General features: G+C 32.6%; 1 protein-coding gene and 1 pseudogene across 1 annotated transcript; one reads left to right on the top strand and one right to left on the bottom strand.

Moving 5' to 3' along the window:
• The first annotated feature begins 3,638 nt into the window (after positions 1 to 3,638).
• Positions 3,639 to 22,126, top strand: LOC131851577 (alanine--glyoxylate aminotransferase 2, mitochondrial). The gene is made up of 17 exons (XM_059202091.1): positions 3,639 to 3,702; positions 4,812 to 4,900; positions 5,318 to 5,502; positions 7,151 to 7,274; positions 7,816 to 8,004; positions 8,422 to 8,550; positions 9,397 to 9,549; positions 10,164 to 10,385; positions 10,930 to 11,175; positions 11,677 to 11,718; positions 17,543 to 17,671; positions 17,934 to 18,093; positions 18,971 to 19,182; positions 19,933 to 20,039; positions 20,322 to 20,462; positions 21,180 to 21,494; positions 21,896 to 22,126. The coding sequence occupies exons 1-17, from the start codon at positions 3,690 to 3,692 to the stop codon at positions 22,020 to 22,022; spliced, it is 2,583 nt and encodes an 860-aa protein (XP_059058074.1). The 5' UTR covers positions 3,639 to 3,689; the 3' UTR covers positions 22,023 to 22,126.
• LOC131851571 (putative nuclease HARBI1) lies at positions 14,772 to 16,461 on the bottom strand (annotated as a pseudogene).
• Positions 22,127 to 22,579: the final 453 nt, after the last annotated feature.

Here is a 22,579-nt window from a genome sequence, read left to right on the forward strand (position 1 = left end):
GAGTATTTTGTCACGTAGTGACGTGACAGGTTAGAATGATAGTGAACCGATTTATAACATAAATAAAACCGTAAAATGCGATCTTATTAAAATTGTTAACGCAATGAGTAATAAATATTTTTTAATGTAATGTAGATGCAAATTAAGGTGTAATATTTATTTAATTAGACTTTATAATTTTTTTAACTTACTTTCGAAAAATAATAGTCCTTACTTTGTAAAGTCCGGTTTTCATTGAAATTTTACCGTAAGAGTAAAACTTTTTCTGTCAATATTTTCATATTCGTCATATAGAGAATATGAAAAACAACAACGACGACGACACATAATGTAATGAACACATACACAGTTAAGTAATTAAGACCGGCCTAATTCATTTTTGCCAGAAAATAACTAATTCAAATAAAGAAATTCGATTACGCAACACAAATTATATTTATACCTTATTATAACTGTAATTTTTTTTATTTTATATTCCCATTTTTTAAATTAGTATAATTATTTACATCATAATACAGTAGCGCCATCTGTCAGCACAACATAGAATTTGTCCAAATTGTTATAGATTTTCTTATATTTCCTGTGAAAATAAAATAAAAATAAACTACCTATTAGCAAGTCAAAGAAGATGATGCCCTAAATTAAATATGCTTAATTTTGTAATATACGCTATTTCTAACATTAACTAAAACTGAAACTGATAGCATATCGACTTTGTTATTAGCCATTTTAGAGTTTGATAAATATAAACTAAGCTGTACTGTTTGCATTTGAACTTTGATCATCGATATATATTTTGAAAATAGTAGATTTTAATTCAATTCTGGTTAAAATTGTTAGAGTTTATAAATAAACTACGTATTCAATATCTTATCTATTACGGTTTTCAGAGGACAGAAAAATAAAATCTTAGGTCATGACGGTCTTAAAAATAAAACATTACTAAAACATAGCCTGATCAGTGATTAGTAATCACTATATCTTATATATTAATTTGACAGGTATCTAGGTAGGTAGGTACGCCCTCGGTTTAGCGTTTTAGCACAATGCTTTATTTACAATGGTCGCGGATTCGATTCCTCGCACGGTATATACATTTGTATTTATATAATTAATTATATTGGTCTAGGTGTTTTATATGTATAATATATTTACAATAAAAATGTATTTATATTAGTTGTCCAGTGTTCATAACACAAGCGCTGCTTACCGTGAGACTAGATGGCGCTGTGTTAATTGTCCACGGTTTTGTTTATCTCTGAACAGCTATAATAATTATCTAATTAGATTGTAGGTATGATGATAAAAATACATAATTTGTAATATAACTATTCACTAACTACTCGTATCGTTATCATAATGACGTGAATAATTAATGATACATAATTGTAGTGATAATTTAATGCACAGAGATTTAGTTTAACGTAGCATTTATAATATTACTATAACCATGCGCCGCAGTTTCGCACGGGTATTTTCAATTCATTAACTCAACACCTACGGTTGTGTCAAAGTTTATATACATATATATATATGAATACACGCATTCTATACATTTTTCACATCCAATAACAAGACCCGCTCCGATCGATCACCCGTCCAATTCAAACGTAAATCAAAATTACAACGGCTTGAACGGAGATTTGAACCCCTAGTGGTGCCCTCACACTAAAGTTGTATCCGTCAGGCAGGAGTTGGCCATCAGCCGCTCCATAAGTCCTTCCGAGTGTTTAGAGTACCATCTGCACTCGCCCCTATCGTCCGGTGAAGCTGTAAAGCCAGTTGCGGCCAACAGCATTAGACTATTCCGTAAAAAGCCGATAATAATGTTATCGTAGTTTTACTGGTAACTTTTTTTTTATAACACGGCACAAACGATCGATTCGGAAATACCATTGCTGGAAGGTGATTCCACAATGTGGTTGTGCGAGGCAAACAGTTTCCAGAAAACCGTACTGTGGAAGACCGCCATTCATCTGATGATCAGGATGGTATTTCAGTTTCTGGCGGGTGGTACGGTGGTGAAACTCAGCAGCTGGTATTAATCCGAACAATTCCTCAGAACACTCCCCGTGATATATGAGGTAGAAAATGCACAGAGATGCAATATCTCGCCGCAAAGCCAATGGGTCGAGTCTGTCACATAGACGTTGATTACCAATGATTCTGGCTGCTCGGTTCTGAATGCGGTCAAATGGTTAAAACACAAACTTAAATTGTTCGTAAAAATACATTTTAGCTGAATGTTTGTTTGTGTAGTCTAATTTACATAATGAATAATGTTTTGCATAATGCATTATTCAATTGATTACTGTTACAATAATAACACACCTATTTTGTGAGTTGTAAATCAGGCCGCTTGAAGTCCAATGCGTATATTTCACAATCTATACAAATAAATAAAATTGAAATGAATGTCTCTTTGTAATTTAATTCATATCTTTTCATTAAATGCATTAGAAAGCATATACGGTACTTCCATAAAAAAATATTAAAATAGTTTGTTCTTGCCATTAAATAGGATAGTACTTACTTCATTCTTGCTAATCTCCAAAACGGTTGGATCGATTTTGACGGGACTTTCACTCCCAGATAGCGAATATTATAAGGAATGACTTAGGTTACTTTTATTTAGTAATCTCAGAACAATTCACACAGCGCAAATCTAGACCCAAGTTAAGCTAGCTAAAGCTTGTGTTATGGGTACTAAATAACTGATACATATACATAGATATATTTTTTTTGTAAATACATACATATGTATATAGAAAACACTCAGACCGTTACAACCAATCATATTCATGAATACAAATATTTGTGCCGTGCGAGGAATCGAACCCGCGACCATCGGTCGTAAAGCGGTGTGCCGCGTGTGTGACCGCTAGACCACCGAGGTCGTCAATTTTATTTTATAAATAATATTAAATGCCGTGTTTATTTTATAAATTATATTATTTTTTTTATAAAAAAGAGGGCTAAACGAAGGTGCAGGTAAAAGCTAGTAATTTAAATAAACATGACGGGCAGATAAGTTCTCGATATTTTACGGTTTTAATAATGTAATAGGATAAATAAATATATAATTTACAAAATCTGTGTTATTGAGTATATACAATACAATATACCTATATATACAATAATAGATCTGTAGAAATACTATTTCTATTTCTGAAATAAATAACAAAGTTTTAGTTAGACCGTCAATTGTGCTCCCAGCTAGTTTATTCTAAAAAAAATATCTACAACTATAGAAAAATATAGATATGTAATATGATGTAGATATGTAATTTTTATTCAATTATAATTTTTAATAAAAATACTTATAAAACTAAAAATAAAGTCTGATCATTCTCATTCAACTAGTGCAAAATAAGAATAATATAAATTTTATTATTTCATATATTTAGGTAGGTAGGTACTTTTAGAAAGCGTACCTACATGTGTATAACTCGGGCGCTAATAAAGATGCGTATCATACGAGTTGAAAAACTTATCACAAAGTATAATAAAGATCGCTTAAAAAGTAAGGAACGTCTAATGGAAAGCTAGTGTGGACACTAGTTCGTAATGTTAACTAACATTTGAATAGCAAAGGTCATCTTTATGTCATCTTTGTTGATAATTCAAATACAGTTTAAATTTGTTCGTGCTGTTGTATCCACGCGGGTCGATTGTCTGTGATTGAATTAATGGCCAACAGAGGTGATTATTTATATATTTTTATTCTGTAATTCCATTTACGTAAAAATAAAAAAATAAATAGATTTAACTATCTTTAATTTTTATGATTTCACTTTATTTAGTGTAATAATCGTTATGTATTTGGTGTGATATTATTGTAAAATGTAACAGTTGATAGCCGATCGTTATGTTAGTCGAAATGAAATATTGGAGTATTTTTTTTTTTTTGTTTAAGTACAACAAAATCAATACAAATAAATATACATCTAAGAGTACCTACAGTAGCATAATTTTTTGTGTTACCACAGATAAGATAATATTACATAGTGTTACACAGACAATAAATCTTTTTAAACAATATGAGTATGTGTTATAGTTGTATTATTATTCCAATAATACAACATAATACCCATGACCAGACGGGATAGTCAGAGACTATATTTAGTCGTCTATTTTTTTTTTAGAATAAATATATATTTACGCTTCTACCAGTACCAGTATATTTTGACAGGGCTATAGTAGATGATGACAGTGTGAGGATAGTCAGACAGGTCATTTAGCTTATTATAATGAATTCATCGAATGGTCTTCTGGAAGGCCGTATCGACGTGGACCTGTTCTTACCAATAAGCCTAATATTCTCCACGTCACTGTCTTTTCCCATTTATCAATAAATGTTAACAGTTGCGGATACCAGAATTTCGTCAGATATTTAAATCTCATCATCATCATTAGTCCACTGCAGTCCACTGCTGGACATAGGCCTCTCCCAAAGCAAGCCACTGGGCACGATCTTCAGCCCTTCTGTTCCAGTTACTATTCGCAAGTCTACATATGTTGTCGCTCCACTTAGCTGCGGGGCGTCTTACACTACGTTTGCCAATTCACGGTCTCCACTCTAGAACACTCTAGTACTCCAGCGAGCATTGTTCGACATTTAAATCTATGATAATAAAATCATTTATCCCAGTACTTTTAAGCAAGAAATCACTACATTTTGATTAAAGACGCATTACGAATCGAACGGTGGCAAATTTAAAAAAGTTATAAGAACTTCTTATTGTTTTTTTTTTATTTCTATATGTACCTATGACTAAATAAATTTATTAATACTAATATATTATTTTCAGCATTAAAACACATTCATGGCACGACCGTTCGTAGGTACAGCAGTGCTCCAAAAATACCGCGTTGTGACTTTAAACCGAATTTATACAAAGTAAGATTTTTTTTAATACTAATCAAACACACACCTATACATACTATCACGATTGTTATGTTAAATGGGGTAGCCAAAGGCATTGTGAACTGCCGATGTTGTAGTGAACACAACACGTGACAAGTCCACATTTTCCTAAGTTCTAATAATAATCGTAATATATTTAATTTTTCTGTTTTTGTGTTTGTCACCTAACTCCTTCTAAACGGCTGAACCGATTTTAGTAAAATTCTTTGTGTATATTTGAATGGGATCATGAATGATTTGAAAATACAATTGGACTGGAAGGCGCTGCTTTCCGGGCAGGAGGCCATCTAATCTGTCTACAAGAATTTTCAAAAATCCGTACTTAGCTGATGCTGAGGGTACGTCACTAAAATTAAGCTAAAATTTGTTTTTGCAACAATCTAATTCCAGGGCCCTGTATTTCAAAAGACTGACAAAATAAAATCCGAAAGCGTGCCGCCTATATTGAGCAATTTTTATAAAAACCCAGTTTTAGTGCACCAAGGACATATGCAATGGCTGTATGACCATGAAGGGAAACGATATCTGGATCTATTTGCGGGGATCGTTACAGTCTCCGTGGGACATTGCCATCCGTAAGTTATACTATGTAATACTAGATGCGCGCGCGGTTTCACCCGCTATAAATTTCAATAAAAATATTGCCTATTTGTTATTCTGATGCATAAACTATGTTACTGTCAAGTTTCATCAAAATCCGTTCCGTTATTTTTGGCCTGAAAGTGTAACAAACATTCATACATACAAACTTTCGCATTTATAATTTTAAAAAGATTATCTTATCTAATGATTATACCGAGGCATGCCACTAGAGACGCAACTACACATCCTATGTGGTTGTAGCCCACGTTTGCATGAACAAATATTTCCTTTGAAAGTATACACTATATCCTGAGCAATGGTTTGTATCTCACGAACCATCGCATCTAAATACATCATTCAGTTCTTGTCCATGACTGGTCTAAGTAGCGAACTTTGAAAAAAGGGAGTGCACAATAGATCTATGCAGATCGCAGTGCTACAGGCCGTAGTCTTAGCATCTATAAAATAGCTCAAAATCCTCAACAAAAAAAAAGTTACTAGTATGTAGAAATAGGTGAGACAGAGTTTATCCACGCAGACACTTTTCCACAATGTCACCCTCTGAAAGTCATGTCCGTATTAAAAGCATAAATATTTACATTTTTGTATTTAAGTTAGTATACTTACATTTGTAAATCAGCATGAATATTTATTTCTGTTATAAAAACAAATGCGGTTGAACTGTATTAATTAAATAATTGTTTTCACGTAATGTTTATATACCTAAACACATAATAAAATCTGCTAACAAAAATAAAATTAATCTTGTTTCTTTTTACATAGTTAACTGAAATACTATTATTAGATAAGCTATAATTATATAATTACTAGCTGTCCCGGCAAACGTTGTTTTGCCTTAAAATAAAAAAAAAAATTAGGGGTGGACTACCCCTAATATTTAGGGGGATGAAAAATAGATATTGGCCGATTCTCAGACTTACTCAATACGCTCACAAAATTTCATGAGAATCGGTCAAGCCGTTTCGGAGGAGTATGGGAACGAAAACTGTGAGACAAGAATTTTATATATAAGATTTTCACGTAATGTTTATGTACCTAAATACATAATCAAATCTGCTAACAAAAATAAAATAAATACTGGATTTGTTTACATAACTGAACTGATAGATAAGCTAATAATATTATTTATTTTTACTAATATTATAAATGCGTAAGTTTGTGAGTTTGGATGGGTGCGTGTGAGTTCTCGTTCACGCAAAATCTACTGAACGGATTTCGATGAAACTACAGTAATATAGCTTGTACATCAGAATAAAACATAGGCTATAATTTAAAAAGATATTATGTTTGTTGGGCGAAATATAACGATAAATGCCAAGTAAGTGTGATGCAGACAAAGTTGCGGTGAAGCCATGTAAGAGTCAAGTACAGAGAAACAAAGTTACGGCGTAGCTATGTAAGCACAGAAGCTCTGCTTAGTTAAGGACTTGATCGCACAATATTATATCATTTAATATTAATAATTTAATTAGGAATTATTTTACGAGATCCCTCTCAGTTGGTAATTATTTGATTGTGTTTATAATTAATAAGAATTGTTACGATTAGTTTGTAATAATGGGTTGATATTTAAAAACAAAAACCCCAAAATAAATTTAGATTATTTATTTATTATTACAGAAAAGTGGTTACTGCGATGCAAGAACAAATCAACACATTATGGCATACAACTAGCATTTATCGCAATCCAAAATTCTATGAATATGTAGAGAAATTGGTATCAAAGTTCCCGGGCGATTTAAAGGTCCGTATACGTGGAAATGTGTAATATTTATTAACAGGCCGGCAGTATACCGGTTAGGTAATTTTCATAGAAATGTGAATCTAATATCTGGGATCCATACTCCTAGGTACGGATACCAGAAAAATTTGAAGAAAATCCGCAATAGTTTCAGAAATTTAAGAAGTAGTGCAAACTTCCAAAATTAGATTAAGCTGTAAATATTGTCCCTTGCAGTTTATTTAAATTTATTCATGTAAATCTCCTGCCCATCCCTGTAGCTTGTTGCTCCCGGAGTTGATGCAAGGGCCATCGATCCTAAGGCCCAACCTACACTCTCTTACCCTAAGATGCGGTTGACCCGGTTCAGTTCATGAAAAGATTGTAAAATCAATCCATCTGTATATAAATTGAGAAAGAATTTATTGCATGTTGCTCATGCAATTTTCTTGCTTGTACTTCTTATGATAAGACTGCTTACCGAATGAGGGGTTAAATAAAAACAAGATCACAGGATTATGTCTATTTTATAAGTTGTATTTTATTTAGATTTTTTATATAACAGGTGGTGTATCTTGTAAATAGTGGTACAGAGGCAAACGACTTGGCGACAATGCTCGCCAAAGCCTATACGGGCAATAATGACATTATATCACTGCAAAGCAGTTACCACGGATACTCTAGCTCCATGGTTGGACTTACAGGCACACAATGCTACAGGCTCCCAGTGCCGGCACCACCTGGTTATCATCACGTAAGTTTCTATAGTTTAAACTCTGCTATACTAATAATATACTTTACAACTCTCAGCCCAGGATGGGTAGTTTATGCACGAAAGAGAGCAAAAAACATCCAAAATTCCATATATCCAAAAATATTAGTAGGACAGTAAGTAAATTTTATCTATTAATTGCAAAGTAATGAAAACTATAAACATGTACATATATACATTTTTTATAATATTGATAAAGTTTACGTTGGCGAGGCAGTATTAGAGGATGGGGCCAAGTCAGTTAGCTCATTGGGACAAAAGACCAGGAATTTATCATGATGATTTCGAGAGGGGACCGTATGGAAGTCATTTTGACATGGTACATTACTAACAATCCTCTTCCATCAATATATTTACATTTACGTCGTAGTTAGGTTTTAATGAATATATCTTCTGCAGGCGATGTTACCAGACCCTTACAGAGGAATCTGGGGCGGATGCAGGGACTCTCTATCACAAGTGCCCGGATCCTGTACTTGTCAAGGAGACTGTATCACTTCCGATAAATATGTTCACCAGCTGAATGAGGTAAATAATATCATCTACTTCCTAATTGATCATCGTGATCTTCACCTGAAATCATCACTTACCAGGAATACAATCAACGACCTCTGTGGTGTAGTAGTTAGTAGTATTACTAATGATGCATTGTTAAGTGTTATACACTTTACAACACATGCTACAAATTTACACTTTACTAGTGATGAATTCAGGCAGTGCACGATGCAAATACTAGTATTCAAATGTTCCATACATTTAAATACTAGTATTTGTTTATATTGTTTTGGGTGTTTTGTATATATTTTTATTTAATTACTCAACTACATTTATATTATTTGGTTATCATCTGATAAGATTTGTGAGACTACATATATTCAGTGCGGAAACCTGACCACCGCTATTGCAAGCGTTACGATTACGATCTATTTGGTGATCAAATTTCTACAGTTATTGGATCTACACCGATATTACGACCCGTATTTCGTCTTTCAACGAGAGATCACCAGGCTATGTATAGCCTCGGGTATAGCTTGAAAGCCAAGTGTTGGCTGTTTAGTCGCAGTTTAGTCGTCGGAATTAAACAAAATAATATAACCATTAAATAATATAAAATACACTCAAATTCTCAACAGCAACATTACTAATTATTAAACCAAATACATTATGGAATCACATACCAGCAATGGTATTTCTGAACTGATACGATATTCAAACAAAATTAAAAAAAAAGGTTCTTCCTTCTGAAAAGGCCAGCAACGCACTTGCAATTTCCCTGCTCATGAGCGGCGATAAACACTTGCCATCATGTATGCCGCAAGCTCGTGTTCCCTATGCTATAAAAAATGTGATTTTTATATGTTTTTTTATTTTCAGCTAATATCACATTCGATACCAACGAAGGGAGTAGCGGCAATATTCGCAGAGTCCATTCAGGGTGTGAATGGTACGGTTCAGTTTCCAAAGGGTTATTTACGGAAAGCTCAACAGTTGGTGAAGGAGCATGGGGGACTATATGTTGCTGATGAAGTAAGTAAAAACTGTGTAGTTTTAAATAATTATTTTTCTGTTAGTTGTGATGTGACTGTACTATGATGGTGATAGCTCTACTACTCTACTTCTACTTAAATTTATTATGGATGAGACTGCATGCTATTACTAGTCTTCAGGTTCGATAACGCTAAAAACGTAATAATAATAATCTTGAACAATTCACACAGCACCATCTAGTCCCAAGTTGAACAGAGCTATTTTTATGGGTACTAGACTACTGATAGAATTACTTAGATACCTTTTCTGTGAATAGACACCCATATAGAGAGCATCCAAACCAATACAAACAATTAAGACATGTGAACACAAATGTTTACATCGTGCTAGGAATTGACATGCAACCATTAGAACTAAAGGCGATGGTCGTCAAATATAAAAAATATATAGATATATCAAATATATAATATATGATAACGTTTCTATTTCTTGCTCGTTCTTCTTGTGACGATACAGCTTTCCGAATGAGCGGTTGATTAAAAAAAAGTAGGACTGTTCAAAAGTGCTTAAATTTAATAAAAGATTTTCTGTTCTATTCTATAAATTTAAATGTAACAATTAAGAAATTTGAAGACTTGTCCTTTGATTCAAAGGTTCAATCTGGATTTGGCCGGACAGGCGATGCATTTTGGGGTTTTGAAACTCACGGGGTAGTCCCCGATATCGTAACTATGGCTAAAGGTATCGGCAATGGTTTCCCAATGGCTGCTGTGGTGACTACCAAGGAAATCGCTGCAGTACACACCAGAGGCAACTACTTTAACACCTTCGGTGGCAATCCATTGGCATCTACTGCTGGCAAAGCTGTTTTGGAGGTAGGTAAAGTATGGATTCTAAAGTTAAGATACTTATGACGTAAAAAGATTTTTTATGTGGTAGACCACGCGTGGTAGTGGAGCATGATTTAACTCATTCGAACTGAGATATACAATACCTGTTCAGAATCCCCAACAATTTACTAGGTTAGGTTGTCAAGGGCGACTGTCATTATGTTTCATTTACAATCTGGTGGGGCGGAAGTTCTTTTGCCCCTTATGTTATCAAAAACGATGTAATTTTTTTTCCAAATATTAATGGTTAATGGTGCACCCGCCGTCGCTAACGGTTTACGCTGGGGGGACACCAGTGGAGGAGGATAGAATGAATATGAGGTCAGTTTGCCTATCGTGACTAATTTATCAGGATTTATCATTATGATTTCCATGAACCGCGTGGAGGCACATCTGACATGTCTTCATTGTTAGTAAAGGAATCAACAATCTACATTATTAACAATTCCTTCCTAGTAACACCTGCTCTTTAAAGTTGGTTAAGAAAAATAAAAAGAAAAAATAATTTAACTTTTACCAATATTCGCAGGTAATCGAAGAAGAAAATCTTCAAAATAACTGCAGAGTTGTTGGTAAATATTTCATTGAACAATTGATGGAATTGCAAAAAGTGCACCCAGTCATTGGGGATGTCAGAGGCAAAGGTTTGATGTTGGGCGTTGAATTTGTGAAGCCCGGCACCAAGGAGCCTTTGGATGCATCAGCGGTGTCCGATATACATGAAACAACGAAAGACCTTGGAGTATTAATTGGGAGAGGAGGAAGATATGGCAACGTAAATATTTTATTCAATTTTATGACTGTCTACTGCGCGGAATTCGTCCGTGTGCTAAAACTTTGTGGGATTTATGTGGGAAAAATTTTGATATATCGTAATGACAATAATTTATGTTGAACATTTATTTTTGACTAACTACTCGTCCCGGCTTCATACGGGTGTATATATAAACCTTACTCTATTATATATATAAACCTTACTCTATAATAACTCTATCTATTGCTAAAAACTGTTTTATCCGCTGTCTGTTCGCTTAGACGTTTTAAAAAAGGTCTAAGCGAACAGAATGCAGATGAAGGCAGACCAAGTAGTATATCGACAAAACACATGTGGATCTACATTATGTACAGTCTTAAGAAGTGAGAGTAGAGGGCAACACTTGTGATTAATAATAATATTACATAAAAGTTTTTTATCGAATGTCATAAATTTTCTTTATTATTCTTAATTAATGGCATTCGTAGGTTATAAAGTGTATAATTTAGTTCCTTTTTTTAGGTATTGCGGATCAAGCCTCCGATGTGTATTAATAAACAAGATGTGGACTTTTCTGTGTCAGTATTGGATCAAGCTTGTAAAAAATTCATGCAGAAACAATAAAAATAATTTGTAATGAATATTATTGATGATGTCCTATTTCTTTGGGTATAAAGCCTCACAGTGGGGATGAAAAATTCTGTACCATTAAATCCAAGTTAAGTCTATCTAGGTTTAAATAGATTTCCAGAAGGTACATAATTTTTCATCGCCACCGCGAGGGTATACCTACTTTGTACAAAGTCGTGTACCCAATAGCCAATTTCAGCAACCAAGCAGCCTATTTTCAAGCAGATAACTTTTTGCAATATACCTTGATGGTGTAGTTTGTTATCATGATCGAAATAGTATTTTATTTATTCTGCACAATTCACACAGCGACATATTCATCATCATTATCATCGCAGCCTGGAAGACGTCCGCTGCTGGACATAGGCCTCCCCCAAAGATTTCCGCAACGATCGGTCCTGCCTGTACACAATGTTTCCATATTGTGTGTTCGTTATGGTAAAAGGCAAAGGCGGAGAAAATGAGGTGAAAAGATGAAACCAGTAGGTCTACCACGAAAGTTACTGCCGATTATCGCGTAACGAAACGAAAGACGACCGAAATACTAGTTTAAAGGAACCATGAAGTTTCTTCGGAATAAGATATTTCGGACGGGTACCATAGACTATGATCGTGAACGAATGAAAGATGAGAGGTCTTTTATTATACACTCTTAAATTAGGAAAAAAATAAAGTGGTATACTCCGGATAAAATAAAATGTACAGTCGTTTATATTTAAATGTATTGAAATTATAAACTTCTAAAATTAGTAGTATTTTATGTCATAAGAAAACGTCAAACCTCTATTTATATTTGAAAATAACGTTACTGCGTATTACAAATATTTTTGTTTTTATTTTTTTATATATAAACTTAAGAATTATCATCACAAGTGTTTTTAAATGATTTTTATTGCTAAATTTGTTCGTTAAACATCAATGAAAATGAACATGTAATAACTTTGATTTTATTTATTAGTTTCTATTTATGACAAGCGCTAACAAATGTATTTATGCATTTAGATGAGTAATCCCACTGTGGAACAAGTGCATACACTCCTAACATTCCTAGCAGAGCACCAGGAGTTAGCTCGTGGCCACTGTAGAAATGCAGAAGGGCGAACAAGATCCACCCAATTATGGGTTCGTCTCACAGACGAACTCAATTCATTGGGTGGATGCACTAAAACTGTAAAGCAGTGGCAGAAGGTAAGCACTTTTCTTGATATTTTAGTACGTGATATGCATTTAAAATGTTAAATAATTTTGTTATTAAATAAAATTTTCCGATACTGATACTTTATAAATTTTATAAATTTTAGGTATGGGCTGACAAAAAATATCTAACTAAAAAAGCTGCTACTGCTGCTCGAAGGGTCTGCTACAGCCACTGGGGTAGGGCCATCATCTGCTGATCCTTTAAACCCAATACAGTGCAGAATATTGGGTATTATGGGAGAGGGCTTTGGAGAACCTCAGTCGGATGCACATGTTCCTGCATTTCCAGAGGTATGTTGTAAAACCGTTACTAAAATAGTGCTAACTGTTATCTCTAGACATATATAACATAATGGATGTCATCAAAATACATGGTGACTTCCATAGTATTCCTCATGTATTACCATTCCTTTTATTTCTGTATATAAGGTACCTAAATAGCCTTTTCCCACCTTTCAAACTGAAATACAGCTATGCAAGAACAGCTGCTTCATAGCAGAAATATGAGTTGAGACAGAGTTGGTACCTTTTTATATATACACAGTTTTTCAATGTTAACTAAGAAGTAAAGATAAGACAGTACTAATAAATAACACTTACTTATACCTTATTATTGATTAAAAAATTTATATCATAATAAATTATTGTTATATGAAAATATTTCTGTAAATATTAAGATTATTAGTAATGGGGGCTTATAGTCCTAATCACTAGTATATTCCTAGACATCAAGTCTGGTATTAGTACCAATCATGCATACCGAAAACAATAATGATAATAATTATTTTAAAAAAAACTTTTTTAGAACTTCAACGGCTACTACACGTCCAGAGCGACGACGCCGTCGAGCAGACGCCATTGGACCTCGCAGTGTACGCAGGCGTTTGTTCGAAATGGAGGAGCGGCGAATCGCAGCGGAGGATCGACGGGTGGTAGAGTCAGGGCTGATTCGCCAATCACTCCAGGAATTAAATGTATTAATAAGGGATCGATTGGATGGTCTACAAATAGAATTAAGACGACTGAATAGATGAAATTTTGTTTTTTTTTTAAATTTGACATGATTAATGTAGATTTGTGTTAGTTTGTTGATTTGTTAAATAATGAGTATAAAAAAAGTTACTTAGCTTTAGATATATCATTGTTGATTTGTTGAATTCTGTTAGTATGTTGATTTGTTAAATAATGAGTATAAAAAAGTTACTTAGCTTTATATATATCATTGTTGATTTGTTGAATTATGTTAGTTTGTTGATTTGTTAAATAATGAGTATAAAAATGTTACTTAGCTTTATATAAGTATTAACAAAGACACAAAGTACTAAACTACAGTTTTTTACTGGTCATTAATTTAATGCGCCTTGAACTACACTACTTAGTTTGCATATACTTATACAACATTTTTCTGAATGAATGTTTAATCATTTACAATTAGTGTTATTTTAAAAAATGTTTAATATACAATTTTGATTTTACTTTTATCTATATATATATATATACCTACATATATGTGATTATAAAATAAAAATATTTTATTGTAAAAAGTTTTTAATTTTGTAAATAAGTAATGCCTTAACTTCTAATAGAATAGAATAGAAAATCATTTATTCAAATAAACTTATTATATTGCTGTCATCTATGAATTCATCTATCCTATAATAGGCTTTTTTACATAACATTTGTTTAATATCAATTTTAACAGCATTTAGGTAATATTAGTATATTTTTATTGCATAAGTTTCTACTTGTACAGTCTTTAAGTTTCTTGAAACTATCAAGTTTTTCCTTGTATACATAATATTTCATAAATGTACTGTGAGGCAACGGTGAGGATATTTGATTCTTTAAAGCCTTGATATAATGACTATCTCGAACCCATACCATAAATAGAACGTATGGCTCTCTTCTAATCTTTATATACCTGAAAGAAAAGAAAACATACTTAACTGTGAGACTTGGAATTTGATAAATGCACTTGATAGCTTATAGACTATTCAATATAATATCAGCTAATAATATTTAACATAAAAAATACTGAAATACAATCTATAATCATCTTTTATGACATCCTAATAATGAAAAGGAATGACAAAACATTGTATTCTTGTTTGTTCACCAATTTTATATGTAGTACAACTACATAGTTAACAATTACGATTTATTTACCCAGCAAATAAGTTGTTTCTCCTTGAAGACTCTCCAAATGATCTTTGATCTCGTTATGCTCCCAAATGAATGCATCATGAGTGGCACCACCATAAGAGGCGTCAATATTCATAATTTTTAAATTACTGTCAGCAATCTAAAAAATAGGACAAACATAAAGATATTTGCAGATAGTGACAAATATGAATAACTTGAGAATTATTTATACACTATGCAAATTTTACATAAAATACTGTACTTACAACTTGAACATTTAAAGAGTGATAATGTTTTCTATTGAAAAATCTCTCTTCATTGACTGTTGGCCGAATTATAGCTACATGGGTGCTGTCGATACATCCTATAACACCAGGGATACCATACTGTGTAGCAAAACTGAAAAAGAAATATAAACTACTGATTATTTAAACATCAATTAACTTATGCTGATTCCTGAAATTAACAACAATATCATTTATAAATTTACAGCTACAAATAGTTGACTGAACTAAATTAATAGTATATGTATTATAAATCGACAAAGAGCATAAAATTCTATAAAGTTAAATCTTAATCATATTTAATATACATAAACTTACTTTCTCTTCAATATGTTCCTGTCTTCCCTGGACTGAGGAAATCTTATATATTTCCTTAGTATATAGGGTGTATTTAGGGCATCTGTTACATCCCTGATGCAGTTTGAGATAGACTGCTGAGCCATAGTGGTGTCTAAATTTTGTCCGACTGCACCCTGGTAGCTACCACTGGCATAAAAATTTAATGCAGTGAGAATCTGAAAAAAAAATAGATATGGGAATACTAAATAATAGGTAAATACTAAATTTTTTCATCTACAAAATGTACATAAGATCTTACTTTGGTTATTGGATCGATTGCTCAACTATTTTTAGGCAGGGGTAATAATCGTACCACATACTGACAAAGATTCTCGAAGACTTCCCGACTGAGTCTGTATTTAGATACAAACTTGAAGTCGGGAATGGATCTTTGGAGGTACCTAGTACGCATTTTTCTTTTAAACCTGCGTCTTTCAATTTCTTCTTCATTGAGGGCTTCTAAAATTCCAGCCAATCTTGGCATAATGAAACTAAATCAAAATAAAGTAATGCTAAGTTGTAGGTTATATTGAACACAATAATATTTAAAAACACTAATTAGTTTAACTTTTATCACATTATTCACTGTAACACATTAACTGAATTATTAATTAATCACTTTTTTATATATTACAGCACTTATATACGTAAAATCCATACTTACGAAAGTAAAAAGTTAACTATTTAGGTTTCGTCTACTTCGCACTTTAAATCACGATAAACGTGCTGTCAAAACGTTATAATAACGTACGAACGGATACTTCATGGTACGATTTGGGACGATCGAAACGATATTCTCCGTTTTCGGGCACGATTTCGGAATGAACGTTTTTCATGGTACGAATCACACGAAATATCGATCCGAAATTTCGGAATTGCACTTCGTGGTAGACCTACAGTTGTAGGAATTTACACATATATATTGTAGAGATATTTACAGATAGAAGGTAAATAATATAAGATCTTATATTATTATATAATACTGGCTTTACCTAATTGTACAACTAAGAACCTAAAATTAAAAAGCTTATATAAGATCTATATTTACAAGTAGTTTTTTTTTTCGGACTACTCTAATGCTGTTGGTCGCAGCTGGTCTTTACAGCTTCACGGGGGGCGAGTGCAGATGGCACTACAAATCCGTGGAAGCATTTATAGAGCGACTTTAGTCTGAAGGCACCACTAGGGGTTCGAACCTCGGCCGTCGTAATATCGATTCCCGTTTGAATTGGACGGGTTTACAAGTAGTATATTACAAGCAGGTGATCCAGTAACGACCAAAGAGTATAGTAAGTAGACTAGAGAAAGTCCCGACGATTCCTCCCTCTGTCACTAAGCAGCAGTGTTGTCGCACGGTGTAAATAATTTCAACTACCGCCACTATTTGCCAGGAAGCAAAGTCTTTCGGACCTGCTAAAATATTATAGTATCTATGTCCGTCAAAATGTGAATGACAGAATGACAATCAATCAGACATCACATTCTTAAAATTCTTAATTTGAATTATATTATGAACTTCATTGATCGATAATAATATCTTTTAGATTTATATGAATATTTCTATTCTAATAATATATATTTACTGTGAATGTAAAATAATAAAAAAATGGTATTTAAATGTCAAGAGGATAGTTTCTTAAAGGAAGTAAGTATCAGTGAGGTTATCGCTTAATTTATTATTTACTTATAAATAAAAACAATAACCGATAATACTTTTTTTTATAATATAACCTTTTTAAATAATGTCTATTTACCAACAAGGTATGTTATTGTTTCTAATATGTCTTCAATTTTAGTTTACATCTAAAGTCGTGAAATGTGAAAAAACCAATGAACCTATAATAGAATATGGAAAGACATTGAGTTTTGAAGGCTATCAGGTCACTTTGGAGAATACAATTTTATTCCCAGCTGGTGGTGGACAGGTAAACGAGAAATTTCAGTTGTAGACTGAATCTAAACTTCAATACTTTATTTATAATTTTTTTTTTTCATACTACATAATTCTTTTTGTAGTTAATATTATAAATATGAAATAGATTTGTTGGTATACTTTTTAGCATATATGTAGCCATTGTGATACAATGGTCTATATTTATGAATTAACAGATTAAAAATAATAATGTTAACATATGAATTTACATGATTGTGAAAAACTTAAATTTTATTTTATATCCCATATTGTAGCCCCATGACATTGGCTGGTTGAATGAGAAGGAAGTGCTCCAAGTGCTGAGGAAAGGAGATGAAGCGTTACACTTCCTTAATGAACCATTGGATGTTGGGACCGAAGTCACACAGAGAATCAACTGGGACAGACGGTTTGATCATATGCAGCAACATTCTGGTATGTATGTATTTGGACCAATAGTTCAATTAGAATTTGATAATTAGCATTTTTTTTATATCCAAATCTTGCAATTGGCTCTTCAAGCCATTAATAGATTTGTTGCGGGAATCTGTTGACTGGAGAGAACTACACCTCTATAATAAAAGAATATTTAATAATAAGAGAATACTATTGGCAGTAAAATATTGCAAAAAAGGCATTGTGTAGCTAGAATAGATTCTATTGAGTCCTCTTGACACAACAATAGTGACAAAAAAAATATTAAGGACAATTTATATACATTACAAAACATAGTCAATGTGGACCTCAACTCAGCGTAATTCTGGAAAGTCAGTTGACAGTTGAAATACTTAATGAATGGTCCTATCTCTTAAGACCATCTTTAACGAACTAATTGACATTTGTTTAATCTAAATATATATAACTCAAAGGTGACTGACATAGTGATCTATCAAAGCACAGCCCGAACCACTGGACGGATCGAGCTGAAATTTGGCATGCAGGTAGATGTTATGACGTAGGCTAAGAAAGGATTTTGATTAATTCTACCTCCAAGGGAATAAAATAGGGGATGAAAGTGTGTATGAAACTTTGTCAATTTTAAACCGATCGGGCTGAGACATTGCATACATAAAGCTACTATGACATAGACATCCCCTAAGAAAGCATTTTGATAAATTCCATCCCTAAGGGGATAAATTAACGCGAGGCAAAAGCTAGTAATAAATAATATCGTTTTACTTTTTTAGTTTTTATGTAACTGTAACACCTACCATAATAGTGTAGTACCTCATGATTTGTGTAATTTCAAATTCACACAAATCTAAATTCAAACAGAACGGCAGTTTAGAATTAGTTGTTTAATTATTTTCAGGACAGCATCTACTGTCAGCCATTTTGGAGAAAGAACACAACTTGCCAACTACAAGCTGGTGGCTTGGTGCTGATGAATGCCATGTGGAGCTCGGTTCTAATGTCAGCGATGCTGCTGTACAAGCCACTGAGGACAGGTGCAATGAGCTGATACGAGCAGCTGTGCCAGTTAAGGTGAAATTCTGCAAGGCCAGTGATCCTGATATAAATGAGGTGATTTTCTATAGTAATTTTACTTTAGTATTCTATACAAATAAATGTGAATGGTCTTTTTGTAATTTCAAATTAACAGGTTTTCAATAAATGCATAGTAATAGATAATAATATTATTAATAAAACATAAGGCATAAAGTATTTATGGTATAGATATGAAAAAAATAATATAAATAAAATTTTTGTCTATCTGTCTGCCTTTCTGTTTGTTCTTGGTAATATCTGAATCTCTGGACCAATTTCAACTGGTATAAGGAATGTTATAAGGAGTAACTATTAATAAAAAAAATAAGTTACATGTGGATGAATTGATTACACGATGTAACAGCTAGTATAAAATAACCATAATATGATAAACATTTACCGCTACAGAGTGGAGGTAGGGTCTTTATATTGGGGTCATACATCCACTTAAATCTTTTCTGGAAACCATCATAGTTAATTCCTGGTGAATTTGTCACAATGGACGCATTGATTCAACTCACTTTATCCTGACACTATCAAATCCACTAGTGTCCCCTCCCCACACCAATTTTAGCAGTGGTAAGTGGAATATCTATGATATTAAAAATAAGACGAACTTCTTATTCCCTGGACCCTGGTACTGGGTCCATCGTGTGGTAGAGATGGAAACTCAGAAGTTCCCGGGATTTGTGACCTGAGTAGTTCCCAGGACTTGTGACTCAGGTGTATGTATATTTTAACTATAATCTATATAATTAAATGTAAAATATTACTTTTATTTCACAGGCTCATACAAGAGGATTGCCTAAAGACTGTATGGAAACAATTAGGATTATTTGCATTGGCGACGTTGATGAGAATATGTGTTGTGGCACCCACGTCTCTAACCTAAGGTAATATTTTCAATTTTTTATTGATATCATGTTAAGACGTAAAGCATAAACTTTGTACCCCTTTGTACAAATATTCCGCAGACGGCGAAGTATGAAATTTCGCACACTTATAGTTTATATACAGAAGGAGTTTAAATTTATGCCCAACAAATACATTAATGCAATAAAAAACGCATTGTTTTGACAATAGAAACTTAATAATGTTTAAACTTACATTTTAAATGAATGATGGTCTAATTTCGATCACCGGACTACTACTAGTAATTATAATTTTACTTTCAGTCAATTGCAAATGATAAAATTCCTCGGCACCGAACCTGGGAAGAAAGGCAAAACTAATTTGAAATTTGTAGTTGGCAATAGAGTGACTAAGTTCTTCCAACGTATGATGGATAGAGAGAAATCGTTGACGGCACTATTAAAGTGAGTATCAGGATTGTAAGAAAACTTAAATCTTATTTTAAACTAGCTGTTCTCGCGACTTTGTCCGCGTGAAATTTATCTTTATTTCTCTAAAATAAAAGTAGCCTAAGTTATTCCTTATTACATCAGCTACTTGCCAAAAGTCCCGTCAAAATCGGTCCAGCCTTTTCAGAGATTAGCCGGAACAAACAGACCGACAGACAGACAGACAAAAATTGTAAAAAATGTTATTTTGGTGTATGTACCGTATTTATATTAAATAGTAAATAACGATTATTTCAATATTACAAACAGACACTTCAATTTTATTTATATATATAGAGGACTAATTGTGGTCCCATCATATTGGCCGGTTAAATCAGAAGGAAGTGCTCCAAGTGCTGAGGAAATCGTAATAGGTATACCTCACCAATGTAGCGTTATGAGATATCGCTACATTTTTAATATTGGTATGATGCTCTAACGGTATATGCTGGCGGGGCGCCAGTGAATAAAAAGGAATCCTTCATTGCATTAATTAATTATATTGCATAATTAATTTATAATGTAAAAAGATGAAAAACTATTATATGAGTAAAGGCATATATTATATTACAATATATATAGAATGGAGCACTTGTCTCAATGTTTAGACTGGATTTACAAAAAAAATGTAATTTCTCACTTAATGCAGTATATATTAAGCATGTAAATCTGGACAAATATTTAATATTTCAGAAACGAACCAAACAAACATGAGGAACTAATACAAAAACTTCAAAAGAAACTCAAACTGACCAATAAAAATTTACAAAACGTTTTATCCGAACTGGTGCAATATGAAGTGGATAAAATAAAAAGCAGTGAGCCCAAACCTAAATATGTGTGCCTGTTTAAAAAGGAGGCGACGCCTGACTTCAATAGGACCATATGCAAGAGTTTAGAGGATGAGGGGCTGTTCCTATTCCTGGTTTCCGAGGAACCAGAGAAACCAAAAGAAGGTCAAATAATTATCCAAGGTCCAGAAGAGTATTGTAACGCTTTGGGACAACAGTGAGTAATTTTTTAAATTTTATTTGGATTTGCTTTCATTTATCTCGCAAGTATCGAACTGATAATAATATAATACTAATATGATTAAATATTTTAACATCTTATTAAATATTTAATACATCCTGTTAACTGGGTTGAGGTAGTGAGAAGACCTTAACTTTCGATGTCGTGTATTTAACTTCACGTTTCTTATGCTATGCTTCACACAGAGCTGAAATTGATTTTAATGGAGCCAATGGAGGTCAATAAACGTGCCCACATTTTGAAATAGTCGCCACTGGTATTAGTTTAGTGTTATCAATGATTGCATCACCAGAGAGTCAATCAGAAATTTAAACTGAAATTTTTTTGTGCGCAACACTAAACGAAACGTGATTAGCTCATCAAATTATTGTTTTCAGAATAATTGAACTCCTAAAAGGAAAAGGAACATTCAAACATGGAAAGTTTCAAGGAAAAGCTGGAGATCTAGGTGCAATAAATAAATGTAAAAAACTGATAGAATTTTATTTTAATAGTTTGTCATAAATTAAAAATTTACCAGTAAATTTTGTAAATAATAAACAAAACTAAAGGTCAATCATTCATTCATTTAATCATGATCATACATGAATGAATGAATGAATGAATGATTGATTGAAAATAAAGATACTTTATAAAGTATCGTTTAAAATTTAATTTAACCTTTTATATTTATAATTTACATATTTAACGTAAGGAAAAATATTACCCAACAACCAACAATTGTATAAAACAACCATTCAAAACAAATCTGTTTGTTATTATGTCCAATTAAAATTGAAAACATGTACCTAATGCTATCTATGAATAAAGGTAACGTGAAATTTACTCGAGTGTATTCTTTTCGATCATAATTCGATTCAATTTTAAAATAGATGTTACCATATTAACCTGATTCAAAATTCTTTATATGTAATGAAAAATGGAATATATTACAGCAAGAAACTTAACTGAAGAAATATTTTTCTAATTTATATGCTTTTAATATATAGAGTTCGAAAAGGTTTTGTTTGGAAACATTTAATTTTAACTGTGATAGAAGTAGTATAAAAAAAGTTTACATA

The sequence above is a fragment of the Achroia grisella genome, unplaced genomic scaffold, assembly GCF_030625045.1.
Source record: "Achroia grisella isolate CSIRO2021 unplaced genomic scaffold, CSIRO_AGI_Agris_v1 utg784, whole genome shotgun sequence".
NCBI classification, from domain to species: Eukaryota; Metazoa; Arthropoda; class Insecta; order Lepidoptera; family Pyralidae; genus Achroia; species Achroia grisella.